The following is a 17,907-nucleotide window of genomic DNA, read 5'->3' as shown; positions in this document are numbered from 1 at the left end:
AGCAGAAGGAAGAAATCATAAAAATCAGATCAGAAATAAATGAAAAAGAAATGAAGGAAATGATACCAAAGATCAATAAAACTAAAAGCTGGTTGAGAAGATAAATAAAATTGATAAAACATTAGCAACAGTCATCAAGAAAAAAAGGCAGAAGACTCAAATCAACAGTATTAGAAATGAAAAAGGAGACGTAACAACTGACAGTGCAGAAATACAAAGGATCATGAGAGATTACTACAAGCAACTATATGCCAATAAAATGGACAAGCTGGAAAAAATGGATAAATTCTTAGAAAAGCAAAACCTTCTGAGACTTAACCAGGAAGAGATAGAAAATATAAACAGACCAATCACAAGCAATGCAATTGAAACTGTGATTAAAAATATTCCAACACTGCCCTGGTGGCGCAGTGGTTGAGAGTCCGCCTGCCGATGCAGGGGACATGGGTTCGTGCCCCGGTCCGGGAAGATCCCACATGCTGTGGAGTGGCTGGGCCCGTGAGCCAGGGCCGTTGAGCCTGCGCATTCGGAGCCTGTGCTCCGCAATGGGAGAGGCCACAACAGTGAGAGGCCTGCGTACCAAAAAAAAAAAAAAATCTTCCAACAAACAAAAGCCCAGGACCAGATGGCTTCACAGGCGAATTCTTTCAAACATTTAGAGAAGAGCTAACACCTATCATTCTCAAACTCTTCCAAAGTATAGCAGAGGGAGGAACACTCTCAAACTCATTCTACAAGGACACCATCACCCTGATACCAAAACCAGACAGAGATGTCACGAAAAAAGAAAACTACAGGCTATATCACTGATGAACATAGATGCAAAAATCCTCAACAAAATACTAGCAAACAGAATCCAACAGCACATTAAAAGGATCATACACCATGATCAAGTGGGGTTTATCCCAGGAATGCAAGGATTCCTCAATATACGCAAATCAATCAACGTGATACACCATACTAACAAACTGAAGGATAAAAACCATATGATAATCTCAATAAATGCAGAAAAAGCTTTTGACAAAATTAAACATCAATTTATGATAAAAACCCTCCAGAAAGCAGGCAAAGAGGGAACGTACCTCAACATAATAAAGGCCATATATGACAAACTCACAGCCAACATCGTTCCCAAGGGTGAAAAACTGAAACCACTTCCACTAAGATCAGGAACACGACAAGGTTGCCCACCCTCACCACTCTTATTCAACATAGTTTTGGAAGTTTTAGCCACAGCAATCAGAGAAGAAAAAGACATAAGAGGAATCCAATTCAGAAAAGAAGTAAAACTGTCACTGTTTGCAGATGACATGATACTATACATAGAGAATCCTAAAGATGCCAACAGAAAACTACTAGAGCTAATCAATGAATTTGGTAGAGTAGCAGGATCCAAAATTAATGCACAGAAATCTCTTGCATTCCTATACACTAATGATGAAAAATTTGAAAGAGAAATTAGGGAAACACTCCCATTTACCACTGCAACAAAAAGAATAAAGTATCTAGGAATAAACCTACCTAGGGAGACAAAAGACCTGTATGCCGAAAACTTTAAGACACTGACGAAAGAAATTAAAGGTGAGACAAACAGATGGAGAGATATACAATGTTCTTGGATTGGAAGAATCAACATTGTGAAAATGACTATACTACGCAAAGCAATCTACAGATTCAATGCAACCCCTGTCAAACTACCAATGGCATTTTCCAGAGAACTAGAACGAAAAATTTCACAATTTGTATGGAAACACAAAAGACCCTGAAGAGCCAAAGCAATCTTGAGAAAGAAAAACGGAGCTGGAGGAATCAGGATCCTGGACTTCAGACTTTACTACAAAGCTACAGTAACCAAGAACGTATGGTACTGGCACAAAAACAGAAATATAGATCAATGGAACAGGTAGAAAGCCCAGAGATAAACCCACGCACATATGTTCACCTTATCTTTGATAACGGAGGCAAGAATATACAATGGAGAAAAGACAGCCTCTTTAATAAGTGGTACTGGGAAAACTGGGAAAGCTACATGTAAAAGAATGAAATTAGAATATTCCCTCACACCATATACAAAAATAAACTCAAAATGGATTAAAGACCTAAATATAAGGTCAGACACTATAAAACTCTTAGAGGAAAACATAGGCAGAACACTCTATGACATAAATCACAGCAAGATCCTTTTTGACCCACCTCCTAGAGAAATGGAAATAAAAACAAAAATAAACAAATGAGACCTAATGAAACTTCAAAGCTTTTGCACAGCAAAGGAAACCATATACAAGACCAAAAGACAACCCTCAGAATGGGAGAAAATATTTGCAAATGAAGCAACTGACAAAGGATTAATCTCCAAAATTTATAAGCAGCTCATGCAGCTCAATACCAAGAAACAACCCAATCCAAAAATGGGCAGAAGACCTCAATAGACATTTCTCCAAAGAAGATATACAGACTGCCAACAAACACATGAAAGAATGCTCAACATCATTAATCATTAGAGAAATGCAAATCAAAACTACAATGAGATATCATTTCACACCACTCAGAATGGCCATCATCAAAAAATCTAGAAACAATAAATGCTGGAGAGGGTGTGGAGAAAAGGGAACACTCTTGTACTGCTGGTGGGAATGTGAATTGGTACAGCCACTATGGAGAACAGTTTGGAGGTTTCTTAAAAAACTACAAATAGAACTACCATATGACCCAGCAATCCCATGACTGGGCATATACCCTGAGAAAACCATAATTCACAAATAGTCATGCACCAAAATGTTCATTGCAGCTCTATTTACAATAGCCAGGACATGGAAGCAACCTAAGTGTCCATCATCGGATGAATGGATAAAGAAGATGTGGCACATATATACAATGGAATATTACTCAGCCATAAAAAGAAACGAAACTGAGCTGTTTGTAATGAGGTGGATGGTCCTAGAATCTGTCATACAGAGTGAAGTAAGTCAGAAAGAGAAAGACAAATACCGTATGCTAACACATATATATGGAATTTAAGGAAAAAATATGTCCTGAAGAACCTAGGGGTAAGACAGAAATAAAGACACAGACCTACTAGAGAATGGACTTGAGGATAATGGGGAGGTTGAAGGGTAAGCTGTGACAAAGCGACAGAGAGGCATGGACATATATACACTACCAAACGTAAAACAGACAGCTAGTGGGAAGCAGCCGCATAGCACAGGGAGATCAGCTCGGTGCTTTGTGACCACCTAGAGGGGTGGGATAGGTAGGGTGGGAGGGAGGGAGACGCAAGAGGGAAGAGATATGGGAACATATGTATATGTATAAGTGATTCATTTTGTTATAAAGCAGAAACTAACACACCATTGTAAAGCAATTATACTCCAATAAAGATGTTAAAAAAAAAAAAAAAAAGCAAAGGAAACCATAAACAAGAAGAAAAGACAGCCCTCAGGATGGGAGAAAATATTTGCAAACAAAGCAACTGACAAAGAATTAATCTCCAAAATATACAAGCAGCTCATGCAGCACAATATCAAAAAAACAAACAATTCAATCCAAAAATGGGCAGAAGACCTAAACAGACATTTCTCCAAAGAAGATATACAGATTGCCAAAACACACATGAAAGGATGCTCAACATCACTAATCATTAGAGAAATGCAAATCAAAACTACAATGAGGTATCACCTCACACCAGTCAGAACGGCCATCATCAAAAAATCTACAAACAATAAATACTGGAGAGGGTGTGGAGAAAAGGGAACCCTCTTGCACTGTTGGTGGGAATGTAAATTGATACAGCCACTACGCAGAACAGTATGGAGGTTCCTTCCAAAACTAAGAATAGAACTACCATATGACCCAGCAATCCCACTACTGGGCATATACCCTGAGAAAACTGTAATTCAAAAAGAGTCATGTACCACAATGTTCACTGCAGCTCTATTTACAATAGCCAGGACATGGAAGCAACCTAAGTGTCCATCGACAGATGAATGGATAAAGAAGATGTGGCACATATATACAATGGAATATTACTCAGCCATAAAAAGAAACGAAATTGAATTATTTGCAGTGAGGTGGATGGACCTACAGTCTGTCATACAGAGTGAAGTAAGTCAGAAAGAGAAAAACAAATACCATATGCTAATACATATACATGGAATCTAAAAAAAAAAAAAAAAGGTTTTCCGAACCTATGGGCAGGAAAGGAATAAAGACCCAGATGTAGAGAATGGACTTGAGGACACGAGGAGGGGGAAGGGTACGCTGGGGAAAAGTGAGAGAGTGGCATGGACATATATACACTACCAAACGTAAAACAGATTGCTAGTGGGAAGCAGCTGCATAGCACAGGGAGATCAGCTCAGTGCTTTGTGACCACCTAGAGGGGTGGGATAGGGAGGGTGGGAGGGAGACGTAAGAGGGAGGGGATGTGTGGATATATGTATACATATAGCTGATTCACTTTGTCATAAAGCAGACACTAACACACCATTGTAAAGCAATTTTACTCTAATAAAGATGTTAAAAAAATAAAATAGAAAATAAAAACAGAACAAAACTAAAAAGAAACAGATACAGAGGACTGATTGGTGGTTCCCAGAGGCAGGGGCTGGGGGGTGGGTGAAATGGGTGGGTGAAAGAGGTCAAAAGGTACAAACTTCTAGTTATAAAATAAATGTCATGGGGATATGATACAGCATGGTCACTATAGTTAATATTGTATTTTATGTTTGAAAGTTGCTAAGAGAATACATCTTAAAAGTTCTCATCACAAGAAATAAAATTCTGTAACTATGTATAGTGATGGATGTTAACCAGGGTTATTGTGACTGCAGTATATACAAATATCAAATTATTACCTAGTATACCTGAAACTAATATGTCAATTATACCTCACTGAAAGAAAAAAAGCATTAAGAATTTCAAGAGTGACAGCAGAGCATCGAACCAAATGTGAGGCCCTCGGTGACTGTATGGGTCACCCCACCATAAAGCCAGACCTGCTCAGAGTTTAAGTAACTTGTTCAAGGCCAAGTTGAGATTCAAACCCAGCCCTGAGTCTTAAACCCACGTCCTTCCCTCAGTACCACCCACACCAGCTCTGCCCTGTCAGCTGCCTCGCTGCCCAGTTCTAGTTCTACAGCTCCGGGGCTCCCCGGGGTCCCCAGGGGCCCCCATCAGGCACACACATCAGGAGGCCAGTGATGGCAGAAACCCCGGCTTGCCTCCATTGGCACACAGGCCCCTCCTCTCCCAAGGTTAAACACTGGTGCCAGCTCTGCAGGCCTGGTGCACCTCTGGAGGGGTTTCTCTGAGCGCTGGTGCAGCACGGGGGGACACCGAGGCTCACTGTGATATATGGTGGAAGCTGCGGCACTCCCACCAGGGGCTGTAATTCAGAAGTTATGGGTGAGCTTCAAGACTAATAAATTTGGGAGGGAAGTATTAATGACTACACAGGGGCACTGTGAACTTGGCAGGCCCCAAAGCCTGCAACTTTGCTGCCTGGGTTTTAAAAATGATTTGTGCTGGAGCAAGTTTAAACAGAAGCTGGTCGGCATTAGTCTGACTGTGACCTGCTGGCAACTGTTGAGACTGCAGGAGCCGCTTCTGCCCGGGCTGAGGATGGCACTCCCGCCCTCCTGGGCTGCCATCCCCCCCTGGAGCAAGGCCCTTGCCCAAGGGTCCTGAGACTTATCGCTGTTGCCTGCAGGTTAATCCCCAGATGGTCTGTACTAGTGTGATATGGTGAGCTTCAGGACCCTCGCTGGCCTGAAGGTCATGGTGAGCAATGAACGTTGACCTTTCTCCGTCTCCAGCGTGGCCCAGAGAGCCCCTAGCTTGTCTAGCCATAATTTCTAATGACGTGGAAATCCCTCCCTGGACACAGCTCCTGGTCCAAGAGAGATCAGCTGGGGTGCCCTGTCTCTCTGGCCCATCTGAGGCTGTGAATCACGCATGCCACTTGCTAGCCCCCCAGGCTTCTGCCCTCTGCCTCAGAGGCACTGCCTTTTCTATTGACAGCTCTGGGGGTTGGCCATCAAGTGGCAGACCAGGAATGCGCTGTGCTCTACTGAGTGGGCTGGGGCAGGCAGGTGTGCATCTAGAGAGCTGGGAAGTAGGGGGTGTCACAGAGGAGATAAAGGAGACAGGACTAGATGGGAAGGGCATTTGCAACTGCTCCCAGGGGTGCACGTTTGCCACCTCTATGGGAGGCCTGAGTGCCTCGTTCAGACATGCCTCTAGTTTCCGGGAGGGTCAGCACAGACCCCATAACACCCTAGCTGGCACATGCAGCCAGTCACTTTCTCCCTTCTTATTCTGTGTCCCTCCACTTCCTCCTGGAAGTTGCCCACTATGGGGACTGCAGAGAGAGGAGGAACAGGGTAGAGAGGGAGGCACTCAAAGCTTCACAGCACTAGAATGTGTGGGATTATTTTAAAGGCTTTGTTTGTTTGCAGACTCTCTGACCCCCGATCTTGACTCCCTGTGAATCCAAATGTGGCATCAGGTGTCCAGGGTCTGGAGGTCATTGGCTGGGGGATAGCAACGGCCATGCTGTTATCTCAAGAGCTCAGTCTCCTGATGAGAGAGACAGAGAGGTGCTGCAGAATGTGTGGCTGTACTGGAGGTGCTCAGCTGAGCTCAGGTGTTTCAAGGTGAGCTCAGCTGAAGACAGAACAGCACCGGGCAGGCTCAAGCATCAGGTGAGCAGCTGCCATGGGCAGGGCAAGAAGGCTGACCACTAGGGAGAGCGAGGAAGCGGCTGCTCCAGCCCCCTCTGCTCCATCAGGAGGAAGGTCCTGTGATGGACCAGGAGACTGTAAACCTGCTCTTCGCATCCTTGGAAAGCAAGACAAAGTGGGCAACAGCTGCCACTGACTTCCAGGAGAACTTTCAAAAGGAAGATTCTTCTATTCTTGTTCTATTATATTCTTTTATTCTGGATTCCACAAGCACCAGCATGGGGAGCTGAAAGCCAGGAGTGGGGTTTTTGGAGTGGGCTATTGCCAGATGCCCCCGAGCTCCGAGAGAAAACCCAGGATTGCAGGACCCAAGGGAAACAAGTGATGTCCACAAGCCTTATTTTGTTCTTCGATCAGTTATGGGCTTGCAGATTACATTCCATGCAACAGACTTTAAGGGGAGCCTGCTGAGGGCCAGGCGCAGTGGGCGCCGAAGATAAAGTGTGGGAGCGACCTGGCACACTTGGGGCCTAGTGGGAGATCGTATAAGGTCTCAAGAGAAGGGCGTGGTGACTGGGAGCTCACTCTGGGACGGGTTTTAAGGATGTTTAAAGAAGTTTGGCAGGGAGGCCTGTCCTGCCAGTGAACAACATATGGAAAGGCTCAGAGACTTACTACTGCGCAGAACACTTCCCAAACGCAAAGATGTTTCACTCAGCTAGAGTGCAAGTGAAGACAGAGTGCAGACTGGAAGGAAATGAGATGGCGGGGGTCGGGGGAGTGGCCAGCCTGGGACAAGACCATCAAGGGTCTTATATGCCACCTGTTATGAGTTGAGTCATTGCGTCCTCCCCCCCAAAGTCATATGTTGAAATCCTAACCCCCAGTACCTCAGACTGTGATTTCCTAATTTGGAAATGTGATTGTTGCATATATAATTAGTTAAGATGAGGCTGGACTTCCCTGGTGGCAGAGTGGTTAAGAATCCGCCTGCTGGGCTTCCCTGGTGGCGCAATGGTTGAGAATCTGCCTGCCAATGCAGGGGACACGGGTTCGAGCCCTGGTCTGGGAAGATCCCACATGCCGCGGAGCAACTAGGCCCGTGAGCCACAACTACTGAGCCTGCATGTCTGGAGCCTGTGCTCCGCAACAAGAGAGGCTGCGACAGTGAGAGGCCCACGCACCGCAATGAAGAGTGGCCCCTGCTCACTGCAACTAGAGAAAGCCCTCGCACAGAAACAAAGATGCAACACAACCAAAAATAAATTAATTAATTTTTTAAAAAAAGAATCCGCCTGCCAATGCAGGGGACACGGGTTTGAGCCCTGGTCTGGGAAGATCCCACATGCTGCAGAGCAACTAAGCCCGTGCACAATAACTACTGAGCCTGCGCTCTAGAGCCCACGAGCCACAATTACTGAAGCCCGCACGCCTAAAGCCCATGCTCTGCAAGAAGAGAAGCCACCGCAATGAGAAGCCCGTGCACCACAAGGAAGAGTAGCCCCTGCTCACCACAACTAGAGAAAGCCCGTGCACAGCAACGAAGACCCAATGCAGCCAAAAATAAATAAATGTATTAAAAAAAAAAATGAGATCATACTGGAGTAGGATGGGCCCCAGACCCAACATGACTAAGGTCCTTATGAAAAGGGAAATCTGGACACAGACACACACTGAGGGAGAACACCATGTGAAGAGAAGGCAGAGGTCAGAGTGACGCTTCTACAAGCTAAGGAATGCCAAGGATTAGCAACAAAGCACCAGAAGCTGGGGGAGAGGCCTGAAACAGATGCTCCCTCACAGCCCTCAGAAGGAACCAACCCTACCAAGACCTTAATCTCAGACTTCCAGCCTCCAGAACTGCGAGACAGTAAACTTCTGTTGTTTAAGCCATCCAGTTTGCAGTACTTTGTTTCGGCAGCCCTAGGAGATACCAGCCAAGGTGTTAACTCAGGGAGTGACATGAAGGATTTATGAAAGATGACTGTGTGTGTGTAGGGGGGGACAAAGGACTGAAGAGGGCACCTATGGGGGCAAAGCTGAGGTCAGGGAGCCAGCCGAGGTCCAGAGATAAGGAAGGCTGAACAGTGCACATGGAAAAGGGGAATGTTTCACGATATATGTAGGCAGTAAAACCGGAAGGAACTGGTGACGAGTCAGGATCTACAAAGTCCTAGAAACCCGGAGTAAAGGCAGGAATCAAACAAGCTACAGCTGAACACAAATGAATGTCAAAATCCACACGGGGGTACAGAAAGTGCGCTGCCCAAGGATGGGCTGCAGGGACATGGGGCTCGACAGAGCCATGTGGGCCTGGGTCACCTGTGAGCTCAGGCCAGGCAGCCACCACAAGGCTCAGGAGTTTTCTCGCCTTGTCACAGGGGTCTTGGGTCCAGAAAAAAGGCAGGGGTGGCCCCTCGACACTCTGCCCTGGTCTTGCAGCTCCCCAAGAACTGCGTGACTGAAACATTGGGATGCTCAGGGAGGGGCAGAACAGCAAGAACTTGGAGAGCTTGTCCCCTGAGGACTGGTTGTGGGAATGCAGGTGACAGTCTCTGGAGGAGAAAACACTCAGAGGCCAGTCTCCGAAAGGATATCTCAGCTGGGAGGGCACCCACCAGGCCTATATATAAAAGCTTCGTCCATGTGGGAGAGGTGGGTGCCGGGGGCGGACCTCAGCACAGCCTGAGGAAGAATTTTCTAACAGGCAGAGCCATCTGATGTTGGGTTGCCATGGGCTTCTCTGGGAGGTTCGGGGTACCTATTCTTAGAAGAAGGTAAAACTCTTGGCAGGTGTAATAGATGGGATTAGCGTATCAGCTGAAGAGCTGGACTCAGAAGTCCCTCCTACCCCCGAAATTCTACAGTTCTAAGGTTGGAAGGTCTCTCAAAAGATCATAATAGCAATCACCCCGCTCCCCAAAACCTGTTCACAGTGCCTTACAGCCTACAGAGCTTTCTCACATCCATCAGTTCCCCAGACTTCCTGTAAGGCAGACAGCTGGAGTGATGAGTCCACTTTGCAGAAGGGAACACGGAAGCCCCAAATCACAGAGCCGGGGAGTGGCAGTCTGGAGCTCTGGCTTCCTGCTGCCCAACCTGCCCAGCCCTGCTGGCTGCCGCTGCCCTGGCACGGAGCACTCAGCACGCCAAGGCAAAGCGGGCCCCACATCAAGCTGGAGTTTAGGATCCCACAGCCTCGGTTCCAAGCCCAGCACCTCCATTTCTTTTGTGTGACCCCATGAAATTCTCTCGACCTCTTTGGGTCTGAGTTTCCTCCTCCGTATGAGAGAAAGGAGGTGTGAGGACGAAATGAAATCACACTGTAAAAAGCTTCTCTTGGAGGAGTTTGATGAATCTTAGTTCCCTTACCTTTAGGTAAAAAATGGGGACCCAAAAATGTATTCTGAATTATTAGGGGACATCGATACTTTAAAAAATATCTTGGTAAAGTGAAGAAATCCCTTAACCATCATTTTAGTGATAACATTTTCAGGTGCAAGTTGGGGCAGGGAGGACTCAGACATGAGCGTTCATGTTCAGGCTCCCAGGATTCCCCCGGGGCTCCAGCAAGACCACAGATCTCCCCTGCTGTGCCCCCTGAGCCAAGGCTGATTCCTGGCCTGAGCCCATGAGAACACATCTCTCCAAACCTCCCAAAGGCCCAAACCTGACACGGCTGCATCACCAGGTGAGGGTACTTTCACCCCCAATCACGAAATAATACCACCTGACATTTGCAGGACTACTTTGCAATTCTGGAAGCCACTTTCACCTGCTTCCTGGAGCCTCACAACAACCCTGTGGGAAAAGCTCAGCATTGTTCCCATTTGACAGCTGGTAAAACCAAGACCCAGAAAGGTTAATTCCCCTCTACAAGGTGACACAGCTGGTCGGTCTTCTACAGAGGATTCCGCCCCAGGGTATGGCCGGCACTCCCATTTCCACCAACATCACCTGCCCATCAATTTACTACCATCCCCAAAGCATAGGTTCTGGGCTGTTCTGGGCCCCAGGCCTGAACTTACTATCTGGGCCCTAGTGGGCTGGGCAGTCCAGTAGGAAAGTCCTAGGCATCTGGCTGGAAGCCTAGCTCTGCCATTTATTACTGAGGCACCTTTGGACAACTTTTCTGGGTCGCAGTTCCTTCATCCATAAAGTAGGAAAGTCAAGCCTCCTGCAGGCGGTTACCGCGAGGACTGGGGAAATAGTGCACGCAAAGCAGCCAGTGGCCCACAGGCATGAAATGAGTACACGCCACTGAGATCATGTAGAGGTCGGGTCAAGGGAGCTTACCTGAACGCTTTCTCCGAGGATCAGAAAGGTAGTCCCGGGGGCACTGATCTGAGGGTCACCACCACCGCCACCGCCACAATCGTGGGCCGAGATGGGGGCACGGTCCTGCCAGGAGGCGTGCTCCAACTCCGGGAAACTGTGCACAGAGCCCTAGGGCAGGGGTGGGGACGGGGCTCCCCACGACGGGACTGGGGAGGCCGCGGGCGGGCTCACCTTGCACAGGCTGCAGCTCCTCCACGACGCTCTCATCCGCGGTCTCCTCGGCCCACGTACCGGCCTCCACCACCTTGTAGCGGCTGCGCGGCTGGCTGAGCACGTGAGGGGCCTGCAGCGCCGCCTCGCGCTCGGCCGCCAGGTCTAAGTCCTGCTGCGCCAGGTGCGCCCGCAGCTGCCGGATCTCAAACTGCAAGAAAGAGCGGGGCGGTGGGTGGTGGGCTGCGCAGGGGCGGGGTGGGGGGTGGGGGCGTGGACCCGGCCCGAGCCCGACGTCTGGGCGCTTTGCTCTTGGGGGAGCGGGGAGGAATGGGCTGAGCATCCCAAGGCTGGAGGGGGCGTTCCTTACAAATCTCCCAACGACACTAGTCGCAAGAGTCTCTGACGTTTCTGGAGCCTTTTCCGAGTACTAAAAAACACGTTCGTGTGTCTCACCTCGGATACTGTGTAGTCTGGCCCCATAGTGAAGACAAGATGGCCGTGAGAGGAAACACAGCCGTGGTTTGCGGGAAGAGCCTCGGAGGAAGAGGAGTCAGGGAACGGGATGCGTTCTGGTTACTTGCCTAAACGTGCCACCCAAGAGCCTTATTCTGGCGTCCCACACTGATGATTAGTGGAAGACGGGAAACCCCGCAATATTCAGGGTCAGTGTAACTAGCCGGTGGGAGCCCATTGTGGCTTACTGGGCTGCGCCTGACCCATCTGTCTTCCAGCAACGCCCATATCCCCTCTTCTAGGAGGTGTTCCGAGGGCTGGCCAGACTAGACTGGACTCTAGTTCCCACCCTGCGGCGTACTGCCGTGTGTTCTTATCTGTAAAACAGGGGTTATCACCCCACAGAGCTCTCTGAGGACTTGAGGGCTTCATAAAGGCTTTGTAAAAAGCTGCACACATTTTTATTTTGGTTTCATGTTTTGTTGTTGTTGGGTAAGGTTGCCTAGAGAGGCTTCCAGATGCCTCTTGAGTTTGTGGCTGAGACGGCTGTTCACACGCTGGGGCCTCCCTGGGCCATCTGGGTGAAGGCAAAGTTTGGGTCTGACACTGAAGGGCCTGGCCATGGGCTCAGGAGGAAGGAGATCTTTCACTGCCACCTAGTGTTCCAAACACACATTGCATCGCTTTGGCATAACCCCACAACCTCCAGTCAAACCTCCAAAGGCCTGAAGCAGGGAGGCAGGTAGAGGAGTCCCAGGGAGTCCCCGGGCCTGGGCTCCCTACCTAGGAGATTACCTACTTGCCCATGATCCCAATCTCCAGCCCTGGCCCCTCCCTGCAATGTCAGATCAAACCTCCAACTGCCTACCTGACAGCAACACAGAATTGGGGCACAGGTGTCACAAACTCAACCTAGTCTAAACAGGACACTTCGCTCTATCCCCACACCTGCCCCTCAGGTGTTTTCATCTCATTTTAGCTGTATCCCAAAAAATGCAATCTCCTCCCTTGCTTCCACACTTTCTCTTATCCTTGCCGTCCAATCTGCCCTCAGGTCCAGCTCCCTAAGTGCTACCACAAGCCTGCCCACCTCCCTCCACCTCCACTGCCAGCTCTCACCTGGATGATTGCAGCCCTACAGCCCTCTACCGTCCATTCGCCAACAGGGCTCAGAGGGATTCTCGTAAACCTAGATCACATCATGTCACCCCCTTGTCCATAGACCTTGTCCATAGACCTTGGCTTACGTAACAGGTGCATGTTCTGGCTCTGCTTACCTGGTTCACTTCACCACATTCTTTCTCCCTTTACCTCCCGCTGTGACACAGGCCTTCTCGTCATTCCTTAAACACACGAAGTGTGTGTTGGTCTCAGGTCCCTTTCCCAGGGACCTCTGGTCCCATATCACACGGCTGGCTCCCCCTCTTGGAGGCCTTCCCCGACCCCTGACCTAAGGCAGCCCCCCAGGCACTCCATCACATCCCTCTGTTCGAATTCTCTACATTTTGCTTGGCACCTTCTGATATTTTTGTTTATTTTAATGTTTTATTATTTTTCTTTTGACAAAAGTGAAACACACAGTTGAAGCATTCACTAACACTAGGGTGGCCAGGCATCGGGGCAACTTCCCAATGTCAGTGTTCACAAATTTTGTCTCTGGGAACACTCAGGTTTTCCCAGAGTTCCTCAGCCTCCTGCCTGAGGACACACCTCTGGCTGCCTCTGTGGTGGGAGCAGGGCAGAAAAATGGGGCAGAGGGTCCAGCCATTAGATGAAAGGACTTTCACCTAATCCTCATTTTCAGCCCTGAACCTCTCCCCAGGCCTCTGCCTAACCCAGTGCCCACCTGCAGAGCCCTCTGGTTCAATTTCTCCAGAGGACGAACCTCTTGCCTCTTGTATGATGGGGGAGTGTGCAGAACTTGGGAGGGGACACGGAGGGTTCAAATATTATGTGTACAGACTTCTAGCCAACCCCTCTCCCCTGTGGTGAGCTTCACATTCACCCCGTTCCTCCCAAACTCTAAAGGGTACTGAGGGGGGAATTAGCCCATTTCCCTCACTATCCGCCTCTTTAGACACTAGAGTTACAGATTCTCCACTCTGCTAAATCACTCCCCATTTCCCTAAATCCACTGAAATCTGTATCCTTTTTGTCCTGATGGACAGGACTTAAAGAGAGTTTCTTAATTCTTATGTGTTTATGATTTTTTTCTTTACTATCATCTCGGTGGAGTTTGGGGAAGGAGATCAGATAAACACGTGTGGTCCGTCACTTCAGCTGCAGTAGTGTGCTGTTATAGAAAAAAAGAGGCCTGATTTATAGTACATGCTAATCTCTGGTATAAATACTCCCACCATGGCCAATTGCAAACTACCAACATGATGTCATGCAGAACTGTGAAGAAATGTGCACAGCTGGCTCTCACGAGTCAGTGGGAGCTCCAGCACACCACTGCCACCCTCACCGCTCTGTAAGCGCAGGGATATAGAATAGAATCTATATAAGAATAGAATATAGAATATAATCTCTGTAAGAGCAGGGATCTTGCCTGTTTTGTTGCTTGGTACACAGAAGGGACTCGGTAAATACTGCTGAATGAATCAATAAATCAGTGTGTGAAACCAGTCAGCTTTGCCCAGCTTTTTTCTGCGGTTTCAGGCTGAGCCCTAACTCCAGCCACAAACTGGGCCCCAACCTTAACCCAAAGCTGAGGCAAAGCCTGAGCCCCAACACTGAGCCCCAAGCTTGGTCACACACTGAGTCCTGACCCAAGTCACATACTAAGACCACATCCTGATCACACACTGGGCCCTAACTCTGGTCTCAGACTAGGTTCAGACCTGGATCTCAACAACCCAGTACTCGAATGGGGCCACTGGTCTCAGAAAGTGAGAAAGCGAGACTAGCTTATTATAGAGTGGCCTTCTGTGCAGGGGGAGAGGGCTCGAGCCACCCTTCTCGCAGCAAGGTCTCAGATGTCACGTAGGGCCCATTAGGCAACCCTCCTTAGCTCTGCTGGGGCTGGGAGCCCCTCCTGCCCAGGATGATCTGAACTTCCCATGGGCATACCCAGCCCACTTTCTCCAAGGCCGCTCATCAGGGCCGGCAGCCCTAGCTAATGGCCTCCTAGGCCACTCTGAACAGATGCATTATTGATAACTTGTAATTGATACAGAGCTGCCCATGAGTGTCCCACTGGAATTCAGGCCAGACGCCAGAGGCCATGGCTGCCCAAGCCCACATGTGCAGACATAGGCATGTACACTGAAATAAGTTTTAGGCTAGAAATATGAACCCGAGTGTATGGTAGTTCCCCCATTCACTCCTTTATTCACTTATTCACTAAGAAGTCAGGTAAAGCATGGCGAGGGAAACGTTAAAATCCTGTTATGTGTATTGGAATGACACTGCCTCTCCCAGCTTCACAGTGAGTCCTGGGTGGCCCAAGCGACAGGCACTGTCTGCGGCACTGCAGGGAACAAATGTCCCAGGAGAGTTCTAAGGGCTAGCTCTGGGTGACATTTGTGGCAGAAGAGGCACGGTGTGTCTGGGAGACAGAGACCGGGAGGTAAGAGGTGTTGGGGGAGGTCAGCAGGGGTCACACCAGGCAGAGCCTTGTAGCCATGGTAAGACATTTTAAGGACTTCAGCCCTTATTTAAAGAGAAACAATATACCACTGAAATCTTCTGAACAGAAGGGTGGAGGGGTGGAGGAGTGGTGATTCAGACGAGCATCTTGAGAGGACTGGGCTGACAGCTGAGCGGGGAATGAACTGGATGGGGGTAAGCCAGGGCGGACATGGGAATACCAGCTGGGAGGCTGCTGCAGCAGTGCAGGCCAGGGATGACCAGAATTTGGACTAGGGTAGAGACAGTGGAGATGAAGATGAAGACTGTTTAGGAGGTAGAAGTGTCAGCATGGGCATGGATTGGAATGCGGGTGAGGGAGGAGGCAACCTGCTTTGGGGACATATTTTTACAAGCTTCACACCCAGAGGGCATGGGGTGGCTGGATGCTCTGATCCCTCACCCTGAGAAGGAACGGCTGACTCCTTACGGAGACACTGCAGATGGGCTAAATGGCTCTCAGCTCTGGTCACTGGCTGTGACAGCCCAGGGGACTGTCTGGATGTTCTAGCTGGGACCCTCAGAGCCTGGTTCCTGATTCCCATATGCTGAACATGGCCACGTGTGCTTCTCCAGTTGATGAAGGGCTGTCAAGGGGTCCTAGGAGAGCAGGGCCTCTTTAGTCAGATGGGTGAACTGAGGCCCCGTGATGGGCAGGAGGCTTTTGTGCTGGGGGACAGTGTGGGGTAAAGGCTAGGACCACATGGTGCATCAGAGCAGAGTTGGGCCCAGAACCCATGTCTCTGGCTTCCAGCCCCCCAGACCCTGTGTCAGGGAACTTGAAGCCTTAAGGGAGAGATGGAAGTGACTCAGCTCAAACAGAATATGGGGGAGCTTCATGGTATCGGGGGCCAGGAAAGAGCAGGAGGGCCCCCATGTGGGGAAAAAGCCAGGGCTGGAGGAGGAGCCTCAACTCTCAGCCCACCACCCCTCCCTCACTCTGACTTTGGTAAGTCTCCTTTCCTCTTTGGGCCTCAGTTTCACTGTGTGTTCAGTAAGGCTAACGGAGCAGCTGAATTCTGGTCTATAACAAGCTCTGTGCTGGCTCTGGGACTGTAACTGGGAGGGAACAAAGTGAAAGGGCCAGTTAATTCTTGGTGCTGTCTTCAGGGCCATCCCCTGCTCCTACGGAAATGCCTCACTGTCAGACAGCCAACTCTTTAGAGAAAGATAACATAACCCAGAACCTCTAAAATGCATCAACAATGTGTAACGTACAATAAGAATTACTATTCATGCAAACAAGCAGGAAAAAGGGATCGATTATCAAATCATAAAGCAGTTAGAGAAAAGTGTGGGAAAAGATGGACAAAATAGTTGTAGCATTTCAGTGGAGAAATAGAACCTAGAAAAAGAATCAAATGAAACTTTTAGGACCTTAATATACAATATTTGAAATTGAGCACTCAGTTGGATGGGTTTAATAGCAGACGACACAGTAGAAGATAGGGATGTTGAACTTGAGGATAGGTCTATAGAAAAATACTAAAAGTTACAGCCAGGGATTTCCCTGGTGGTGCAGTGGTTAAGAATCTGCCTGCCAATGCAGAGGACACGGGATCGATCCCTGGTCCGGGAATATCCCACATGCTGAGGAGCAACTAAGCCTGTGCGCCACAACTACTGAGCCTGTGCTCTAGAGCCCGTGCGCCTAGAGCCCGTGCTCTGCAACAAGAGAAGCCACTGCGATGAGAAGCCCACACAACGCAACGAAGAGTAGCCCCAACTCACTGCAACTAGAGAAAGCCCACGCACAGCAACGAAAACCCAACACAGCCAAAAGTAAAAATAAATAAATAAATTTATTTTTTTAAAAAAAAGTTACAGCCAGAAAAAGAAAAAAGAGAGAGAATGGGGGAACAGAATAGGGTCTAAGGAAAAAGTGAGGCATGATCAGAAGGTCTAAGATGTAATTAGAGCTCCAGAAGGAGACTGATAGGATGGGACAGAAGCAATAAATAAATGATGGCCAAAAACTTTGCAAATCTAATGAAAACACCAACCCACAAATCCGAACCCTAAGGAGGATAAATACAAAACTCCCACACCTAGAAATCCTATAGTCAAACTGCTAAACACAGATAAGGAGAAACACCCGTAGCGCTGAGGCTCTCCAGGTTCACGTGAGCCTGGGCCTCTGGGACAGAAAGTGCATGGTGGCTTTGAGGATAAAATGAAGCAAATTTTCCACTGGCAAACTGGGCCAGTGGGGAAAAACAGACCATTCTATGAGTTGGGAAGAAGGAAAGTGCAGTCACAGCCCTTCTTAATGCACATTATTAGCTAAGTATTTCTAATCAGATAACCTGACCAGATCTGCTGGGATCCACAGGGAAGCCCTCAGCGTGCATTACTGGAGTGAGTCAGGCCCCTTCCATTGGGCTGGGCTTTTAATGCATGCCCAGGCGGGGCCAGACCCCGGTGCGGGGGGTGGGGGGGGGGCGGCAGGGCGGGCACACCCAGCCCATCTCTGCCTTTAATGGTCTGGTTTGTGAAGTACAACTGACAGGGCCTTGGCCTGATCAATGCACACTTTGGCCAGAAGCTCGATGGTATCTAATGCAATAGCAATAATTTTCTTCCATCCTATTAGTGCTGTCTGCACAGACTGCCCTGCCTTCAAACCCATCTGCTATTGGGATGGCATCCAATG

At 48.6% G+C, this 17,907-nt stretch overlaps 1 protein-coding gene across 1 annotated transcript in view; it reads right to left on the bottom strand.

Moving 5' to 3' along the window:
• TMEM266 (transmembrane protein 266) overlaps positions 1-17,907 on the bottom strand; it is a 144,952-nt gene that overhangs the window by 21,635 nt on the left and 105,410 nt on the right. Inside the window, exon 9 of the mRNA XM_060005550.1 lies at positions 11,190-11,379. Coding sequence (XP_059861533.1) covers positions 11,190-11,379 — 190 coding nt within the window. The remainder of the gene's footprint in view (positions 1-11,189; positions 11,380-17,907) is intronic.

The sequence above is a fragment of the Delphinus delphis genome, chromosome 2 (assembly GCF_949987515.2).
Source record: "Delphinus delphis chromosome 2, mDelDel1.2, whole genome shotgun sequence".
Classification (NCBI taxonomy): domain Eukaryota; kingdom Metazoa; phylum Chordata; class Mammalia; order Artiodactyla; family Delphinidae; genus Delphinus; species Delphinus delphis.
Note: the sequence above shows the minus strand (reverse complement) of the source record. Positions and strands in the feature narration are given on the sequence as shown.